The 19,550-nt window shown below is 37.1% G+C and overlaps 1 protein-coding gene across 10 annotated transcripts in view; it reads right to left on the minus strand.

Moving 5' to 3' along the window:
• VRK2 (VRK serine/threonine kinase 2) overlaps nucleotides 1-19,550 on the minus strand; it is a 99,071-nt gene that overhangs the window by 51,326 nt on the left and 28,195 nt on the right. For all 10 annotated transcript variants that reach the window (XM_069583251.1, XM_069583257.1, XM_069583250.1 and 7 more), the window contains exons 3-7: nucleotides 18,346-18,395; nucleotides 17,601-17,670; nucleotides 15,448-15,535; nucleotides 14,044-14,149; nucleotides 12,771-12,863 (exon numbers count right to left, since the gene is read on the minus strand). In XM_069583251.1, the coding sequence (XP_069439352.1) occupies nucleotides 12,771-12,863; nucleotides 14,044-14,149; nucleotides 15,448-15,535; nucleotides 17,601-17,670; nucleotides 18,346-18,395 (407 nt within the window). The remainder of the gene's footprint in view (nucleotides 1-12,770; nucleotides 12,864-14,043; nucleotides 14,150-15,447; nucleotides 15,536-17,600; nucleotides 17,671-18,345; nucleotides 18,396-19,550) is intronic.

Raw genomic sequence — 19,550 nt, forward strand, 5'->3', positions numbered from 1 at the left:
GGGGGATACAATCCATGGGGTCGCAAAGAGTCAGACACAACTGAGCACAGCACAGCAGATACAGGCATACCTCTTAATCCAGCCAGTTTATACAGTTCAATGAGTTAACTCAGAATTCAGAAATGCCACTTTCCCATATTAACTAGTAAACAAAACCATATTCAGCCCTTAACAGGTTCTCAGAGTCTCAGTACTGGGAAATAAGCTTTATAAAAGATTAATTTTAAATATGGATACCATGGCTTTCAAATTATATTATGATGTTTTTCTTCAATAATTTCCCACCCATCATCACCCTCCAATAATGACTCCAATAGTCTATATTCATATACCTGTCATTTGGAAAGTACTTTGAAATAAGAATTTTTATATGGAGCTAATCTGATTCAAATCAGACATCTTATTATAATACATACATGTATAGAAATTTTAATTATAGAAACACTATTAAATATCAGATAAGAAAGCTAGAAATACATTTGATTACTTAAATAATTTTAAAGTAATAAATTGGAGTATAGTAAAACTTGGTAGTATTAACACATTACAGAATGTTAGATGGAAATAAAATTTGGAGCTGACTTTACTTGACAAATCATTCTGAAAGGATTCCAAAACAGAAAGTTTGTAGAAATGATCTATGAATAGCAGATACATGCAACCTGTTAAATCTTTAAAACAATATATCCATATGATAAATAATTACAGAGATAAAATGCCAATGAAAGTATATATTTTAAAAATAATTCTATTAATATAAAACTCATAAAATATTAATTTTCAAAGTTAAAATACCTAAAGTCATAGCAACAATTTTCAAAGTCTTATTGCCCAACTGAAGAAATACAGCAGAAACGCACTAGGAAGAAAGAAAATAACATGCACGTTATTGTACGCTTTAAGTGACTATAAACACTACCATGTTATTTAATCTGCAGCATAACCCTATACATGCAATATCAAAATATTTTAAAGTAGCCTTGCCAGCTGTACCATCTAGCAATATTATGGTATCATCAAGTTAAGATCATATAATGCTACTCTGGAAATAATAAAATACAGAGGAATGTTACCAGGACTATATACGTTCAACAAAGGAAATGCTCTCTCTAAATGGTAACCAGATAGGTTCACATACCATGTAAAATTCTTATAAACACAAATTCACACTCCATCTTATAAGTAACTGTGATGGACAAATGGATTATGTTAGAATCCCCTCTAACAAACAGTGAACAAGCAGCTTTAATGAAGCTTATGACCCTATCCTATGGATATCCTAGAGAATCTGAAAGCAAGCATTTTGCCAGCAGACACAGGTCAGGTGCTACAATTCCTGCTCTCATATCATTAAATTGTTTTTCTAAATTTGAACTTTTTAACTTCTTTTGCTATACAACAGCAAGCAACACGTTGAAAACAGTTTAAGAAACATCAGCTTTGGTAATAAGTATTAAGTACTTGGAAAACACGTTTTCAGAGAATTACAGCCTTTTACAGCAAGAAGAAACTTTTGAGTTCACTTAGCCAGAGCTCCACGTTTTACAGAGAAAAAAGCCAAAATCCACACAGGTGAAATAATTTTCTGAAAGCTGCAATTCAAAGTGTTAGACCTGGGACCAGAACCTGGTCTCCTGACTTAAGGTCCAACACAAATCCCAGTAATCAAACAAGTGTTTATAAAAATTACAGCTTTCCTATGGTATACTGATCACTCCAGATGTTGACATGAAGAATTGTTCCCCTGTACCAATGAGGGCCATCCCCTTCGATTTAGTAGGAACTCCGGGGCAGAAACACATGGGGCATGGTGAGGTCAAAGAGCTGAATAATCAAGTACCACTTAGTCCTGGTACTAAGTCAGAGGTATCAGCCTCCTGTCCTAAGAAGTCAATGAAGTATTTCTTGAAGGGTTATTAATAAAGGAACACTAACCAAGGTGCTGTAAGGAATTCAAAAAAAGGAAGAGAAGTATACCTTCCTAAACATAAACCTCAAGCCTCTTCATCATTCTTGTTCAGAATATAAGACAAAACAAGACAAGTGAGATTTTACTTTAACATTTGCTCACTTAAAATACACATTAGAAGATAAAGGAAATTAGAAATGGAGATCAGTGCAGAAGAATCATTAAGAAAGTCTTCAGGTAAGAGCTGGGATGTAAGCTTTGCCTGAAAAGAATAATGTGCTTTTGATGGCCTTCCACACATGAGGAGCACATCAGCACCAATGAAATAAAAAGATGGGCACAAACCATCATTTAAGCTAAAATGCTTCAACTTTGCTAGTGATGCTGGGAGATGCAGCCAAATGAATAGTTCAGTTCAGTTCAGTTCACTTCAGTCACTCAGTCACATCCGACTCTTTGTGATGTCATGAATTGTAGCACAGCAGGCCTCCCTTTCCATCACCAACTCCTGGAGTTTACCCAAATCCATGTCTATCGAGTTGGTGATGCCATCCAGCCATCTCATCCTCTGTCGCCCCCTTCTCCTCCTGTCCCCAATCCCTCCCAGCATCAGGGTCTTTTCCAAAAAGTCAACTCTTTGCATGAGGTGGCCAAAGTATTGCAGTTTCAGCTTCAGCGTCAATCCTTCCAATGAACACCCAGGACTAATCTCCTTTAGCATGGACTGGTTGGATTCATTGGCAAAACCACTACTCAGTATCATTTCTCATAATACTATTTTAAAGAATTTTTAAATCAAACCAGTATATTTGATTTCCATTTCTTCTACAAAGTATAATAGGGAAGCCCAATATTAGCACTAAAGAATGCAAAACAAAGATTCTTTCATATCTTGTCTAAAATGTTTTAAAATATCTTATTAAAACAGAGATGATGTAAAAAGCACCTAAAAATCCTCGATTTTTTTAAAATGAGAGTTTTCCATAGATAAAGTTGGTGGTTTTTTTGTTGTTTTCAATAAAAACACTGAAAATCATGAAAGAAGGGTAAGGGTGTACACTTTGAGAATCTTAAAACTTCTAAATCTGGACAGTGTCAGATGAATTATCAAAAAATAGATGCTATTAAAATGCAGGGAAAGTAATGAGAAGAATCAAAATAATTTATAATAGGCATTTAGACTTTCAATGGGGCTATTTTTAAAGAAAAACATTATTTAATCCCACTGTGAATATTTTTGGGAAACCTTCCCCAAGAAACCAAACAAAATAAAAACATCCCAGAACATCAGTTGTGCCCCCAACTAGTTATCCGGGACATGACTTTTGATTATTATCCTTGTCAGAATCTTACCATTTCACCTTAAATAAGAAGGCTGCTATTTTTATGCAAAATTTCTTTGACTCTACTTTCCAGTTTTATCTCAATCCTTATAACCCTTTTGCTTTGACAAAGGCTGTATAAATGTCAACTTTTCTTGCCTTTTCTTCATGTCAAATCATTCAACGTCTTCCCTCTCTAATTTTGAATTTTTTCTCACTTATTTTTTTTCCCAGTAAATAGCTTACTACTTAAGTTCCTTTCTCCATTGTTTTAATTAAAAACATAAACACACAGAGAACTAATATTTAAAACCATAAACCAAGAAAACCTTCTGGAAACAAAAAGCTTAATTAATGTATCAAAAGGGCCCATAAAGTAACTGGGAAAACCAATACACAGAGATCTACTCTAAAACATATCCTGGTAAAATGATTTAATTCAGTTAGGTCGCTCAGTTGTGTCCAACACTTTGTGACCCCATGGACTGCAGCATGCCAGGCCTCCCTATCTATCACCAACTCCTGGAGTCCACGCAAACCCATGTCCATTGTGTCAGTGATGCCATCCAACAATCTCATCCTCTGTCATTCCCCTTCTTCTCCTGCCCTCAATCTTTCCCAGCATCAGAAAGTGAAAGTCAAGTTGCTCAGTCATGTCTGACTCTTTGCGACCCCATGGACTGTAGCCCACCAGGCTCCTCAGTCCATGGGATTTTCCAGGCATGGATACTGGAGAGGGTAGCCTTTCCCTTCTCCAGAGGATCTTCCCAACCCAGGGATTGAACCTAAGTCTTCCACATTGCAGGTGGATTCTTTACCAGCTAAGCCACAAGAGAAGCCCACTTATGGCAAAGTGGGAATAAAATGGCTGGATTTATACTCCCAGTGTAGGCAGGATAAATAAAATAACAACTTAAAAACAAACCTGCTACTAGGAGACCTCTCTCATGGTCCAGTGGTCGAGAATCCACCTCCCTATGCATGATATGTGTTTGATCCATGGTCTGGAAACTGAGATCCCACATGCTGGAGGGCAGCTGAGCCCCCATGTCACAACTACTGAAACCTGTGCAACCTAGAACCTGTGCTCCACAAGAGAAGCTACTGCAGTGAAAAACCCACACACCACAGCTAAAGAGTAGCCTATAGGCAGCAGCTTCTGCTTCTGTTAGGTCCCTACCATTTCTGCCCTTTATTGAGCCCATCTTTGCATGAAATGTTCCCTTGGTAGCTCTAATTTTCTTGAAGAGATCTAGGGTCTTTCCCATTCTGTTGTTTTCCTCTATTTCTTTTCATTGATCGCTGAGGAAGGCTTTCTTCTCTCTCCTTGCTATTCTTTGGAACTCTGCATTCAAATGGGTATATCTTTCCTTTTCTTCTTTGCTTTTCGCTTCTCTTCTTTTCACCGCTATTTATAAGGCTTCCTCAGACAGCCATTTTGCTTTTTTGCATTTCTTTTTCTTGGGGATGGTCATGATTCCTGTCTCCTGTACAATATCATGAACCTCCATCCATAGTTCATCAGGCACTCTATCAGATCTAGTCACTTAAATCTATTTCTCACTTCCACTGTATAGTCATAAGGGATTTGATTTAGGTCATACTTGAATGGTCTAGTGGTTTTTCCCACTTTCTCCAAATTAGTATGAATATCAATAACCTCAGATATGCAGATCTACCACACACTTATGGCAGAAAATGAAGAAGAACTAAAGGGCCTCTTGATGAAAGTGAAAGAGGAGAGTGAAAAAGTTGGCTTAAAGCTCACCATTCAGAAAACTAAGATCATGGCATCTGGTCCCATCACTTCATGGGAAATAGATGGGGAAACAGTGGAAACAGTGGCTGACTTTATTTTTCTGGGCTCCAAAATCACTGCAGATGGTGATTGCAGCCATAAAATTAAAAGACGCTCACTCCTTAAAAGGAAAGTTATGACCAACCTAGATAGCATATTTAAAAGCAGAGACATTACTTGGTCAGCAAAGGTCCATCTGGTCAAGGCTATGGTTTCTCCAGTGGTCATGTATGGATGTGAAAGTTGGACTATAAAGAAAGTTGAGTGCTGAAGAATTGATGCTTTTGAACTGTGGTTGTGGAGAAGACTCTTGAGAGTCCCTTGGACTGCAAGGAGATCCAACTAGTCCATCCTAAAGGAGATCAGTCCTGGGTATTCATTGGAAGGACTGATGTTGAAGCTGAAACTCCAATATTTTGACCACCTGATGCGAAGAGCTGACTCATATGAAAAGACCCTGAAGCTGGGAAAGATTGAGGGCAGGAGGAGAAGGGGACAACAAAGGATGAGATCGTTGGAGAGCATCACCGACTCAATGGACATAGGTTTGGGTGGACTCTGGGAGTTGGTGATGGACATGGAGGCCTGGTGTGCTGCGGTTCATGGGGTAGCAGAGTCGGACTTGACTGAGCGACTGAACTGAACTGAACTGATAGGCAGCAGCAAAGACCCAGCGTCACCAAAAATAAATAAATAACCTACTATAACCTAAATAAACTTCAATATAACCACACGTCTACTATAATGGCTTAAAAAAATTTTTACAACTAATGAAGCCCAAATGGTGGCATGTAATAGAACAGCTGGAATTATCTACATTGCCTTTGGGAATATATTATGGTATAATCACTCTGGAAAACAATGTGGCTACTTCTTTTAAAGTCATACATACACATTCACGTGGGGCTTCCCAGGTGACACTGGTGGTAAAGAACCCAACTGCCAATGCAGGAGATTCAAGAGGCACAGGTTTGATCCCTGGGTTGGGAAGATCCCCTGGAGGAGGGCGTGGCAATCTACTCCAGTATCCTTGCCTGGAGAATCCCATGAACAGAAGAGCCTGGGGCTATGTTCCATAGGGTCACAAAGAGTTGGATACCACTGAAGCAATTTAGCACACATACACGTTCACATACTCTGAGAATTCCATGCCTAGTTATTTACCCAGAAGTTAAAATATATAACCTATACAAAAACCTGTACGTAAGTGTTTCTACACCCTCATTCATAATTGTCAAAAACTGGAAACAATACAATTATCTATCCAGAAGTAAACAGGAAAGAAACTGCAATAGTTTTCAGTGGACTACTACCTATCATCAAAGAGTAATGAACTACTAACAAACTACAGCATGGATCAACCTCAGAAATATGCTAAGTAAAGGAAACTAGACACAAAGAGTAAAAACCTGTAAGTCCATTTATATGGCATCACTAAAAATGTAAAAAAAAAAAAAAAAAAAAAAAGGCAGAAATCATTGCCTCAGTGAGAGAAGGGGACTGACTGAGGATGATAGAAATGCTCTATGTCTTGTGGTGCTGGTTATACAATTTACATGTGTAAATACACATCACACTATACATTTAAGAAGATGATTTTATTGTTTGTAAATTATATTTCAATAAATCTAACCTTAAAAAAGCAGGCACACTTTTAAAGGCTTTTAATATATATTTCCAAATTGCACTTCCATTAACTTGATTTCATCTCCTACTCTCATTTAATTTACATTCCCACTGGCATTCTACAAGTGCCTGTACCCTCATCAGCCTGAATGTCATCAGATCATTATTTTAGACTTTTCCTATTTGCTAAGTTCTTCTGAAATGTTGCCTCATTGTTTTGATTTGTACATCTCTCAGTTGTTAGTGATGGGGAACTTTTTTCATCTATTTCTCAAACAGTTCTATTTCTTCTATGTTGTTCATTCTTTTTAATCATTGTTTTAAGAAACTATTTGTTGTTTTTTATTAATTTTTTAAGAACTTGCTATATATCCTAAAGTTTATCTGTCATAAATACTTCTCAGCTTTTCATTTGCCTTTCCTTTTCCAACTTTTTAAAATATACAGACACCTTAAAATTTGAAATTTCTCCCTATTTTCTAAGATTTTAGGGGTATTTTTATTAAGAAATTTCTCTCTTCACGTACAGTTCAGTTAAACACCCAGCTAAATGCTATTTTTTTAATATGCTCCATTTTTTAACTTTTTAAATCTCTGCTGATGCACTGGCTGTTAGCGACATGTGGCTTATAAATTTAAATCAATTAAAATTAAGCTTCCTCCCTAGGTTTCTTCTAGATGTACAGTGTCAGGTCTTCCATTTAAGTCTTTGAACAACTTTGAGCTTATTCTTGTATATGGTATAAGAATCCAAGTCTACTCTTTAGCATGTATATATCCCATTTTTCCACCACCATTTATTGATGAAACTATCGTTGCCCCATTGAATATTCCTGGCACCCTTGCCAAAGATTAACTGATCATATATGCATTACTCTCAGTTCTGTTCCATTGCACTGGGTCTGCTTTTATCCCAACAGTATACTGCTTTGATTACTAGAGCACAGCAATATAGTTTGAATCATGAAGTATAATGCCTCCAGATTTGTTCTTTCTCCAGAGTGCTTTGGCTTTTCAGGGTCTTTTTTGCTTCCATATACATTTGAGGACTTGGTTTTTATTTCTGTGAAAAATATCACTGGACCTTTGGGAAGGACTGCACTGAATCTGTAGACTGCTTTGGGTTCAGTTCAGTTCAGTTCAGTTGCTCAGTTGTGTCAAACTCTTTGCGACCCCATGAACTGCAGCACGCCAGGCCTCCATGTCCATCACCAACTCCCGGAGTTCACCCAAACTCATGTGCATGCTTTGGGTAGTACAGACATTTTAACAATGTTAATTCTTCCAATCCATGAGCACTGGTTTTAGCAATGATTTTTCGCAACTGAAACCAAAGGCATAGGTAACAAAACCAAAAATATACAAGTAGGACTACATCAAATGAAACTGATCCCTCAGAGCCAAGGAAATCATCAACAAAATGAAAAGGCAACCGATGGGATGGGAGAGAATACCTGCAAGCCACATTTATCTGCTAAGGGTTAACATCCAAAATATACAAGAACCCATAAAACTCACTTGCAAGGCAAAATAACTCAATTAAAACACAGACAAGGGAACCTAGACAGTTTTTCCAAAGAAGACATACAAATGGCCAATAAGTGTATGAAAAAATGCTCAACATTATTAATTATCAGGGAAACGAAAAATCAAAACCATAATGAGACATCACCTCATACCTGTTAGAAGGCTATTAGAGACAGCAAATGTTAGTGAGGGTTTGGAGAAAAGGGAGCCCCTGCACAACTGTTGGTGGGAATGTAACCTGGTGCAGTCATTACGGAAAACAGTATGTGTGTGCATGCATGCGTGCTCAGTCATCTCTGATTCTTGCAACCCCGTGGACTGGAGCCCACCAGGCTCCTCTGTCCATGGAATTTCCCAGGAAAGAATATTGGAGTGGATTGCCATTTCCTACTCCAAGAGATCTTCCTGACCCAGGATCAAACCTGCATCTCTTGAGTCTCCTGCATTAGCAGGTGGATTCTTTACCCACAGTGCCACCTGGGAAGCACAGAAAACAGTATGGAGCGTCTTCAGGAAAAAAAACCCAAACATTAAAAACTGAATTACTATATGATCCAGCAAACTACTTCTGGATATATAGCCAAAGGAAATGAAATCATTGTCTTGAAGAAATACCTGTATTCTCCTGTTATTGCAACATTATTAAAAGTAGCCAAGACATATAAATAACCTTAGTGTCTACTGATGGATAAATAAAGAAAATGTGCTAAATATATGCACAATCAGTCCTAAAAAGGATAGAAATACACCACTTGCAACAACATGGATGAACCCAGAGGACATAATGCTAAGTGAAACAAGGCAAGGCACACTGAAAGACAATACTGCATGATCTCACTAACATGTGAAATATACAAAAAGTAACTTATAGAACCAGAGTGTAGAACAGCAGTGCCAGGGGCTGGTGGGGGAGGGAGCTGGAAGAAATGGAGAGATATTGGTCAAAGAGTACAAACTTTTAGTTAGAAGATGAGTTAGGTTCTGGGGATCTAATGCCCAACATGGGGACTACTTCAAATCTGCTAAAAGAGTACATCTTATGTGTTCTCACCATAAAACAAAACAAAAAGCAACTATGTGAAGTGATCGGTGTGTTAATTTGATTAATCATTTCATAGTACATACATATAATAAATCATCACTTTGCATACCTTAAAAAATTCATGTTGTGCAACTTAAACATATGCAATTTTTGTCAATTAAACCTCAATAAAGCTGGGGAATACCAGACCACCTGACCTGCCTCTTGAGAAACCAATATGCAGGTCAGGAAGCAACAGTTAGAACTGGACATGGAACAACAGACTGGTTCCAAATAGGAAAAGGAGTATATCAAGGCTGTATATTGTCACCCTATTGATTTAACTTATATGTAGAGTACATCATGAGAAATGCTGGGTTGGAGGAAGCACAAGCTGGAATTAAGATTACCGGGAGAAATATCAATGACCTCAGATATGCAGATGACACCACCCTTATGGCAGAAAGTGAAGAGGAACTAAAAAGTCTCTTGATGAAAGTAAAAGAGGAGAGTGAAAAAGTTGGCTTAAGCTTAACATTCAGAAAACTAAGATCATGGCATGGGTCTCATCACTTCATGGCAAATAGATGGGAAACAGTGGAAACAGTGTCAGACTTTATTTTGGGGGGCTCCAAAATCACTGCAGATGGTGATTGCAGCCATGAAATTAAAAGAAGCTTACTCCTTGGAAGGAAAGTTATGACCAACCTAGATAGCATATTCGAAAGCAGAGACATTACTTTGCCAACAAAGGTCCATCTAGTCAAGGCTATGGTTTTTCCAGTGGTCATGTATGGATGTGAGAGTTGGACTGTGAAGAAAGCTGAGTGCCGAAGAATTGGTGCTTCTGAACTGTGGTTGTGGAGAAGACTCTTGAGAGTCCCTTGGACTGCAAGGAGATCCAACGAGTCCATTCTAAAGGAGATCAGTCCTGGGTGTTCACTGGAAGGACTGATGCTGGAAAAGACCCTGACGCTGGGAGGGATTGGAGACAGGAGGAGAAGGGGACGACTGAGGATGAGATGGCAGGATAGTATCACCGACTCGATGGACATGAGTTTGAATAAACTCCAGGAGTTGGTGATGGACAGGGAGGCCTGGCGCACTGCAATTCATGGGGTCGCAGAATCAGACACAACTGAGCGACTGAACTGAACTGAACTGACTGAAAGCTGGGGAACAAAGTAAGATGAAAAATATCACTAATTAGAATTAAGGTAAATTTTAAATTCAGTTCTTCAGTCACACTAGTTACACTATTACAGAATGTTTATAGAGCAGTTTCAAATTCAATTTTACTAAATTTATAGCAAGGTAGGTAAAACTGAGCAGCAAGTTACAGTAAGTTCTCACAAAGCATTCTTCCCTCTTCCCAAATACAGCCTTCCTCACTATCAACATTCCACACCACAGTATCACATCCATTACAATGGATGAATCTACAATGATGCAACGTTATCACTAAAAGTCTATAATTTACATTAGGGTTCACTTTTGGTGGGAATATGCTAAGAGTTTTGACAAATGTAAAATGACATCTATCCATGATTTTTTTGCTTCCCTAAAGTCCTCTGTACTCCACCTGCTCATCCCTCCCTTCCCTCTAACTCTTGGCAATCACTGACCTTTTTGGTGTCTTCATAGATTTGCCTTTTCCAAAAGTTAAATAATTTGAATTACACAGATTTTCAGTTAGTAATACACATGTAAGCTTTCTTCATGTCTTTCCATGCCTTAACTGCTCATTTCTTTTTAACGCCAAGTAATACTGAATTGTCTAGATGAACTAGTTAATTTATCTATTAAAGGACATCTTGGTTGCTTCAAGTTTTGGCAACTATGACTAAAGCTGCTATAAACATCTCATGTAGATATTTGTGTGGATATAAGTTTTCAACTTCTTTGTGTAAATACCAATGAACTCAACTGCCAGATCATGTTATAACGTGCTCAGTTTTGTAAGACACTGCCCAGTTGTCTTCCACAGTGGCCACCCCACCAGCAGTGGATCAGAGTTCCTCCTGCCCCACGTCCTCATCAGCACTGACGCTGTACTACCCACATTTCAAGTGCTTAACAGCCCATGTGGCTAATGGCTACCACACTGAACAGTAACATACAGGATATTTCCATCTTCACAGAAAGTTATATTGGGAAAGTAGCTCTATAGGAACCAAGGTGACAGCTTTTATTTTTCTCTGTATAAACCCATCCCTTCTCTCATTTAATTTTGTTAGTTCTTTGTTTATGCTTGCTCAGAAGTTCAAATCCTTACCCAGCTATTATGTGACCATTAACAAATTATTTAATACCCCCCACCTAGTAGATGAAGCACAAGCTGGAATCAAGATTGCTGGAAGAAATATCAATAACCTCAGATATGCAGATGATACTACACTTATGGCAGAAAGTGAAGAAGAACTAAAGAGCCTCTTGATGAAAGTGAAAGAGGACAGTGAAAAAGTTGGCTTAAAGCTCACCATTCAGAAAACTAAGATCATGGCATCTGGTCCCATCACTTCATAGCAAATAGATGGGGAAACAATGGAAACACTGACAAACTTTATTTTCTTGGGCTCCAAAATCACTGACGATGGTGACTGCAGCCATGAAACTAAAAGACGCTTTCTCCTTGGAAGAAAAGCTATCAGCCTAGTTGGCATATTAAAAAGCAAAGACATTACTTTGTGAACAAAGGTCCATCTAGTCAAAGATATGGTTTTTCCAGTAGTCATGTACAGATGTGAGAGCTGGACTATAAGAAAGCTGAGCACTGAAGAACTGATACCTTTGAACTGTGGTGTTGGAGAAGACACTTGAGAGTCTCTTGGACTGCAAAAAGATCAAACCAGTCAATCCTAAAGGAAATTAGTCCTGAATATTCATTGGAAGGACTGATGCTGAAGCTGAAACTCCAATCCTTTGGCCACCTGATGCGAAGACTGACTCACTGGAAAAGATCCTGATACTGGGAGGGACTGAGGGCAGGAAAAGGGGACGACAGAGGATGAGATGGTTGGATGGCATCACCGACTTGATGGACATGAGCTTGAGTAAGCTCTGGGAATTGGTGATGGACAGGGAAGCCTGGCGTGCTGTAGTCCATCAGGTCACATAGAGTTGGAGATGACTGAGTAACTGAACTGAACTGAACCAAATCTCAGTTTCCTCATATTATTTCAAAAAGTGAAAGTTGTTCAGTTGTGTCTGACTCTTTGCAACCCCACTGACTAGCCTGCCAGGCTCCTCTGTCAATGGACTTCTCCAGGCAAGAATACTGGAGTGGGTTGCCATTTCCTTCTCCAGGGGATCTTCCCAACCCAGGGATTGAAGCTGAAATCTTCTGTGCTGCAGGCAGATTTTTTACCATTTGGGCCACCAGGGAAGCCCTACTTATTAATTTAATGCATTAAATTAGATAAGCAAAATAAGATAAATTATAACACTCATCATATTAAGTCCTCATTTGCAAACTCTTCCCAGTTAGGAGTTTGTTTTCTGAATGTCTGTCTCAGTACGGTACTTTGAGGATCCTTACTGAGGGCAACAGCTTAATACTGTATTTACCCGATCTGGATTTCTGTAGCCCAAGAGTAGATTTGCCGCTTTTATATCACCATGAACATATTCATTTTCATGTATATATTCCAGTACATCCAACTGTGAAAAGAAATATATACAGTTATAGTGATGTCAATTTAGAACTCATGATCAACCTGAACATTTTGAATAGAAAATAACACTTTTTTTTTCATATTAACAATTACAAAGTGATGTATTTCCCAACTGTGCATTTATCTATTCTAAAATTATCACATGTTCTGGTCACGCATCCTGGGGAAAAGTTGCATAAAAGGATTCTTGAACACCAAATGTTTTAATGTTTTAGGGGCACCTGTGATAGAAAGGAAGCCAAGACTCAGCAATACCTGACACTCCCAACAGTCTGATGCCCAAATCTTCTGTCTAAAGAGGAGAAACATAGCAAAATCGGAGAACTGAAGTGAAATAATCATGACGCCCACTCAGCAACTCCTCACTCAAGCAATAATTATTAAGTAAGTTTTGAGGCCCCCAGAACAAAACACCATGTCCATTACCACAGAGAAAGCCATTCTCCCTCTGTAGAGCAACAGAAAACATCTATGCTTCCTCTCTGAAGCCCTTGAGACTTGCATGTTACCTACACCTAGTGCTCAAAAAACATCTGCTGGCTGGCTAGAGGATGAGTGGGAAAATTAATGAATTCTATTTGCCACATCCCAATCTGGCAGGAGTAGTCGCATTCTGTCTAAAATGGAAAAAATAAAATGAAGCTTAGGCAAACCAAACACCAACAAGATAAGACAAATACGTGGTACAAACAAAATGTGTGCATGGGTGCTAGTAAGATTTCATTGCTTCTTGTTTGGCAAAGTATATATTGATAGTATTCACTGCCACATTAATGACTGCCACCATCCCAAACTCACAATAAAAACTTTATAGCACCCCCTTATCACATGTGTGATTGTCACAAAAATAACTGACAAAAGAGAGGTTATTCTTATAGCAATGCAAGCTTGTCCTGGTATGTAAAACAAAGCTGTGAGGCGGGGAAAAAAAAAAATCAGCAGAACCAAAGCCTAATTGAGTTTGTAGTGCCAAACACAGCACATTCTGTCACTTACAGAGCCCACTGTTATCAATTTCACCAAAATAGCATCTACTCTCAATAACTGACATTTCTAGGGCAATAATCCTTCATTCTCTGATAATTCCACAAAGGGCAACAATTTGTATGTTGTAACAAGTAAATAATCTGAAAATGGAGCATGGGAAATAAGTCATTCTTTCTTACCATTCGGATACCTAGCTGCAAGACAGTTGACTTTTTAAAAGTACCATTCTGGTCTGAGATCTTCTGCAAATCTATTCCCAGTCTTTCCATTACCATAAATCTGTAACTATAAGAAGGAGAAGTCAAAAGGAGATGTTAAAACGGCAATGCAGAAACTGTCCATTTATGAATTTGAAACAACCATGGGGATGACCCAGAGAGATGTTATGGGGAGGGAGGTGGGATGGGGGTTCATGTTTGGGAACGCATGTAAGAATTAAAGATATTAAAATTAAAAAAAAAAAAGAAACAACAGAAAAATGCCCCCAACCTAACAGTGAAGAATGATCCAATCTGAACTGAGAATGAATGTATATTAATAATCTTGGCCTTTTGCAGTATTTACTTTGCAGATAGTTTCTGAGTAGAAGAGCAAGCTGTGCCGAGCCACTTACATGGTCTTAGATCATGAAAAGAGGAGTCTTTCTAAATTAGTCTTCAACTTAATTTATTTTGATTCTACTACCTTCTTGATGTACAGCCTTGAGCAAATTATTTTCCCATACAGAATATTTTCTTTACATTTGTTTCTTGACCTTATAAAATCATATTTACTTTCTCTATACATTTATAAACTTGTGTTTTTATAAATGCACTTCTTCCTTTTCTTTTCTGTTTGAGACCTCCTCCTCTTCTTCACTTCCCTTCACTTACATACTCACATCAGCCCCTGTTCTCTATGTAGCCACACACAAAGGCATATAGAAATTTTTACATGTTTTATAAAAATGTGATCTTCTTATAAGAACTTTTTTGCCTCATACTTTTTTCAATAATACCTCACTGAAATCCTTCAAAATCAACTGGTAGTGCTCTAACTGATTTCTTTAATGGGCTACATAGTATTATATGGTATGGATGTACCACTAAGAAATGGGAAATGATGAGATATAACTTCTAAAATAAGATTATATAAAGACTGTGACTTTCTTCTTGGATGTATACTCTTGTGTGTGCTCTTTGTCCTCTCTTTCAATTACTGGAAGCTGGCTGCTATGTCTTTTTGACACTCAAGCAGCCAACAGAGAGACCTACATAGTGAGGAAGTGAGGCCTGCCAACAATCATGAGTGAATTTAGAATCAGATCTTCTTAGGCCTGCCAATAGCCACATGAGTGAGCTTCCTCAGTCAAGATGACTATAGCCAGGAGACATCTGACTACATCCTCATGAGAAGTCCTGAGCCAGAACTATCTAGGAAAGCCATTTTTACATAGATAACTGACCCACAGAAACTAAGATAATATTAGTTTGTCACTATAAGCCACTACATTTGAGGTAACTAGCTATATAGCTACAAATAACTAACAGACCACATAAGAAATAGTTACAGGACAATATCTGATGATAGTAATTCCATTTTACCTTTTTCCCTTGAATTCAGTAATGCCAGATCCATAAAACAGAGGAATTCCCAAATAATCAAGCTTTTTGAGTTCTATCCATTTTTTGACTGTAAAGACAAATTTAACAGGAAAAAATATATATATTTTTAGAAAGGTATTTCTTACATTTGTGTAGATGCTTAAACTTATTTAGCTAACAAATAGAAATTAGACCTTCCTAAAAATATTTTTTTAAATCAAATATATCTAGCTAACAGTTTCAAATTTTATTTATTGCAATAATTAACAGATAATATTAAATACATAATACAGATTTCTAACATTTAAAAAGTCATAATCACTATACTCAATACTCTAATAATCTATATGGAAAAAGAATCTAAAGCAAGTACAGAAGAAACTAATACAATATTGTGTAATAACTATATTCCAAAAAAATAATAAATAAATAAATAGAATATGCAACAAAAACAAAAATAGTCATAGTCATAAAATTCACTGATATCATTTATTGCTTCTCACCCTATTAGCTAAGATCAAGTGTAGCATGGGGGCTTCTCGGTTGGGACAGTGGTAAAGAATCTGTCTGCAATGCAGGAGACACGAGACACAGGTTCGATCCCTGAGTCAGGAAGATCCCCTGGAGCAGAAAATGGCAACCCACTACAGTATTCACGCCTGAAAAATTCCTTGGACAAAGGAGCTTGGTGGGCTAGTCCATGGGGTTCTCAGTCGGACACGACTGAGCAACTGAGGACACACTATTTATCCAAATGTTTCTATCCATTAACAAAATTCATTCCCTTATAGGCCTGTTAAATTTTCAAATTAAAATAAAATATGATAACTACCAAAGGAGCAGTAGAAAGACAGCTTTTTCTTTCTTATTACTAAAAACCTAAAACCAGAGTAGCAAAAAAAAAAAAATGGGGCTTCACTAGTCACTCAGTGGGAAAGAATCCACTTGCCAATGCAGCAGACACAGGTTCAATCCCTGGTCCAGGAAGATTGCACATTATCGCAGAGCAACTGAGCCCCTGCCTCACAACTACTGAGCCCATGCACCCTAGAGCTTATGTTCAGCAACAAGAGAAACCACCATAATATGCACAGCAAATAGAGATAGCCCCCACTCACAACAACTAGAGAAAAGCCCAAGCAGCAACAAAGACCTGGCAGAGCCAAAGTAAGATGTTTTTTGAAAATAGAAATTGGTCAGGAGAATCATCTTACTCTGAAACTATATTGTACAGAAACTATTTTGATTAAATTTTGTTTAAAAAAAAAACAAATTCACTTAAATAATCAGGCAGCTTATTTAATTTTTCACTTTTCTACCAAATATGCTTAATGTTTAAAACAGCTCTACTGATAAACAATGAAGTTTAATGGATTCTATTTGTTACTCTGACATAGTTTAAGCAGTTAGTAAAGACTACAGTCTTGATGTTCAGGTTTTATTTAAGAAAACAAAGTTAATTATTGAGGTGAGACTCATCATTCTTTTTCCTAAACATAATGTAAATGACCTTGATTATATAGGCATTACTCATATCAATTTCCTTCAAGCTTTACAAATCCATCTGTATCATATCGTTTTTACAAAACACTTCTATTCTTCTTAGCCTTGCTCATATTTATTTCATAGTCTAATCCTCTAACTGGTAGTTCTTACATCTGATATTCAGCTCCAATTAATTTCCCAACATACAAATTTTCAACATTTTTAACTGATTTTCTAAATCATCTTAATGTTTATTATCATTTTCATACAGTTTGGCCTAATCTATTGTATGGTCATTCCTTTAATTTATAATCTACTGCCCATTTTAATGTCTTTTCTTTATATCCTTTCTCTCCAAATGGTTTTTTGCAAAAGAAATAATTTCATCCTATCTTTTACACCTGAAGAACTCTCGGTGGCTTCAATCAACAATCCAACATTTTATGTAAGGTAACAAATAACTTCAATTTGAAATATATAACCCATTATGTACATAATATCACTATTTATATACCTCTGTCATTTTTACATAACAATTAACTGATCATTTTACAATAAAAATTTCCAATTGAAAAAGATTTTCCATAAGGCCAGGAAAGGACAAAAATATTGACTCCCCCTTAGCAAACATACATATGGAAGTAGCTTACTTTACTTATTTTACTTACTACAGTCTTTTTTTGCTGCTCTTTGATAAAATTTAAGTTCTGAAAATAGTGGGCCATTTTCTTGATATTCCTATAAAAGAAAAGAACAATTGATTTTATTAGAAAAAAATTTTAAAGATGGAATTGGTATTTCAAATGTGAAAATACGAGTATACATATATAATAAATAATAGTACCTGAATTACAAAAATCTCAAGATTTTCTCACTAAATAAAGAATCTAATTTTTAACATTTTGTAATGCTATCACTATACAGTCTTACACATGAAAGCAGTCTTCTTATGGAAGGAACTTACTAAAAACACAAAATTGTACACATACACAGACACTCATGTGTACTAACATGCAAAACAGGGTGGATACACTGCAAACTACCTTGGTGGTTCATTCATACATGATACTTTTACTGAGTTTTTCCTATTTTTCATTAATTATACTAGGCACAGGGGATGCAATCACAGATAAAACCTCATTCCTGCCATTATGGACTTCACCATCTAGAACAGAGAGGAAAAGAGGAGACGATAGATACCTAGATAAGATACAAGGATGATAAATGTCAACGAAGAAGAACAAAATTCCCTAGTCTTTAAATTTTTATAATGTAAAAATATATAGTAATGTTTGTTGTGTTGATCATAAGATCATGAAGACTAAGATGAAAAACATTTTTACAAAAATGAAATAAAGCAGAAAATAAAAAAGTCAAATGTATGTGAAACATAAATTTAAGAGCAATACTTACCACTTTTATTACATGTCTTGCATCTTTATCTGGTTTATTTGTGGGGAAAGCTGCAAAAGAAAGACAGTGAGGGAAAAAAAATGGTTGTTTCCAATTCCTGATTGTTTACTACGTCCCAGACACTGTGCTAAGAACCTCTTATGGTACCACCTCTGTTTTATACAAGATCCTTCTTAAGGTTTAACAAGTTGAATAATCTGCTCACTAAGTAGCAGACTGGGGACTGAAATTCAAATCTGACACCATAGCCTACACTCTTTACCATAAACCATATTCAAATATGCAAACATGGAAACCAGTAGATTATATTGATCACTTAGATCCAAATGCAGGGGAAACTATTCTCTAGACATATAGCATTAAACCCCAAAATGATATACAGTATAATCTATTCACTCCATTTTGCTAAATTAAAATCTATGATAATTCAAAGTGAAAACTGATTCATTTTAAGCAGAAACTTCAAAACAACTTTTACTTGGCAAAATTCTAAAGTAAATCAAGTTTGAAAGAGAATAAAGTAAAAAAAAAGTTGATTGCAACTATGAAATTAAAAGACGCTTACTCCTTGGAACGAAAGTTATGCCCAACCTAGATAGCATATTCAAAAGCAGAGACATTACTTTGCCAACAAAGGTCTGTCTAGTCAAGGCTATGGTTTTTCCAGTAGTCATGTATGGATGTGAGAGTTAGACTGTGAAGAAAGCTGAGCGCTGAAGAATTGATGTTTTTGTTTTGTTTTGTTTTGTTTTTTTCTTTAGATATGTTACTGAACTGTGGTGTTGGAGAAGACTCTTGAGAGTCCCTTGGACTGCAAGGAGATCCAACCAGTCCATTCTAAAGGAGATCAGTCCTGGGTGTTCTTTGGAGGGACTGATGCTAAAGTTGAAACTTCAATACTTTGGCCACCTCATGTGAAGAGTTGACTCATTGGAAAAGACCTTGATGCTGGGAGGGATTGGGGGCAGGAGGAGAAGGGGACAACAGAGGATGAGATGGCTGGATGGCATCACCAACTCAATGGACTTGAGTCTGAGTGAACTCCGGGAGTTGGTGATGGACAGGGAGGCCTGGCGTGCTGCATTCATGGGGTCGCAAAGAGTCAGACACGACTGAGCGAGTGAACTGAACTGAATGGTCTTTGCTTCCTGAGGTGGAAGCTGGTAGAAACTCCCTGCTTCTATTCTGAAAGCAAGTTGCCAGAA

This window comes from Ovis canadensis, chromosome 3 (assembly GCF_042477335.2).
Source record: "Ovis canadensis isolate MfBH-ARS-UI-01 breed Bighorn chromosome 3, ARS-UI_OviCan_v2, whole genome shotgun sequence".
Lineage (NCBI taxonomy): Eukaryota > Metazoa > Chordata > Mammalia > Artiodactyla > Bovidae > Ovis > Ovis canadensis.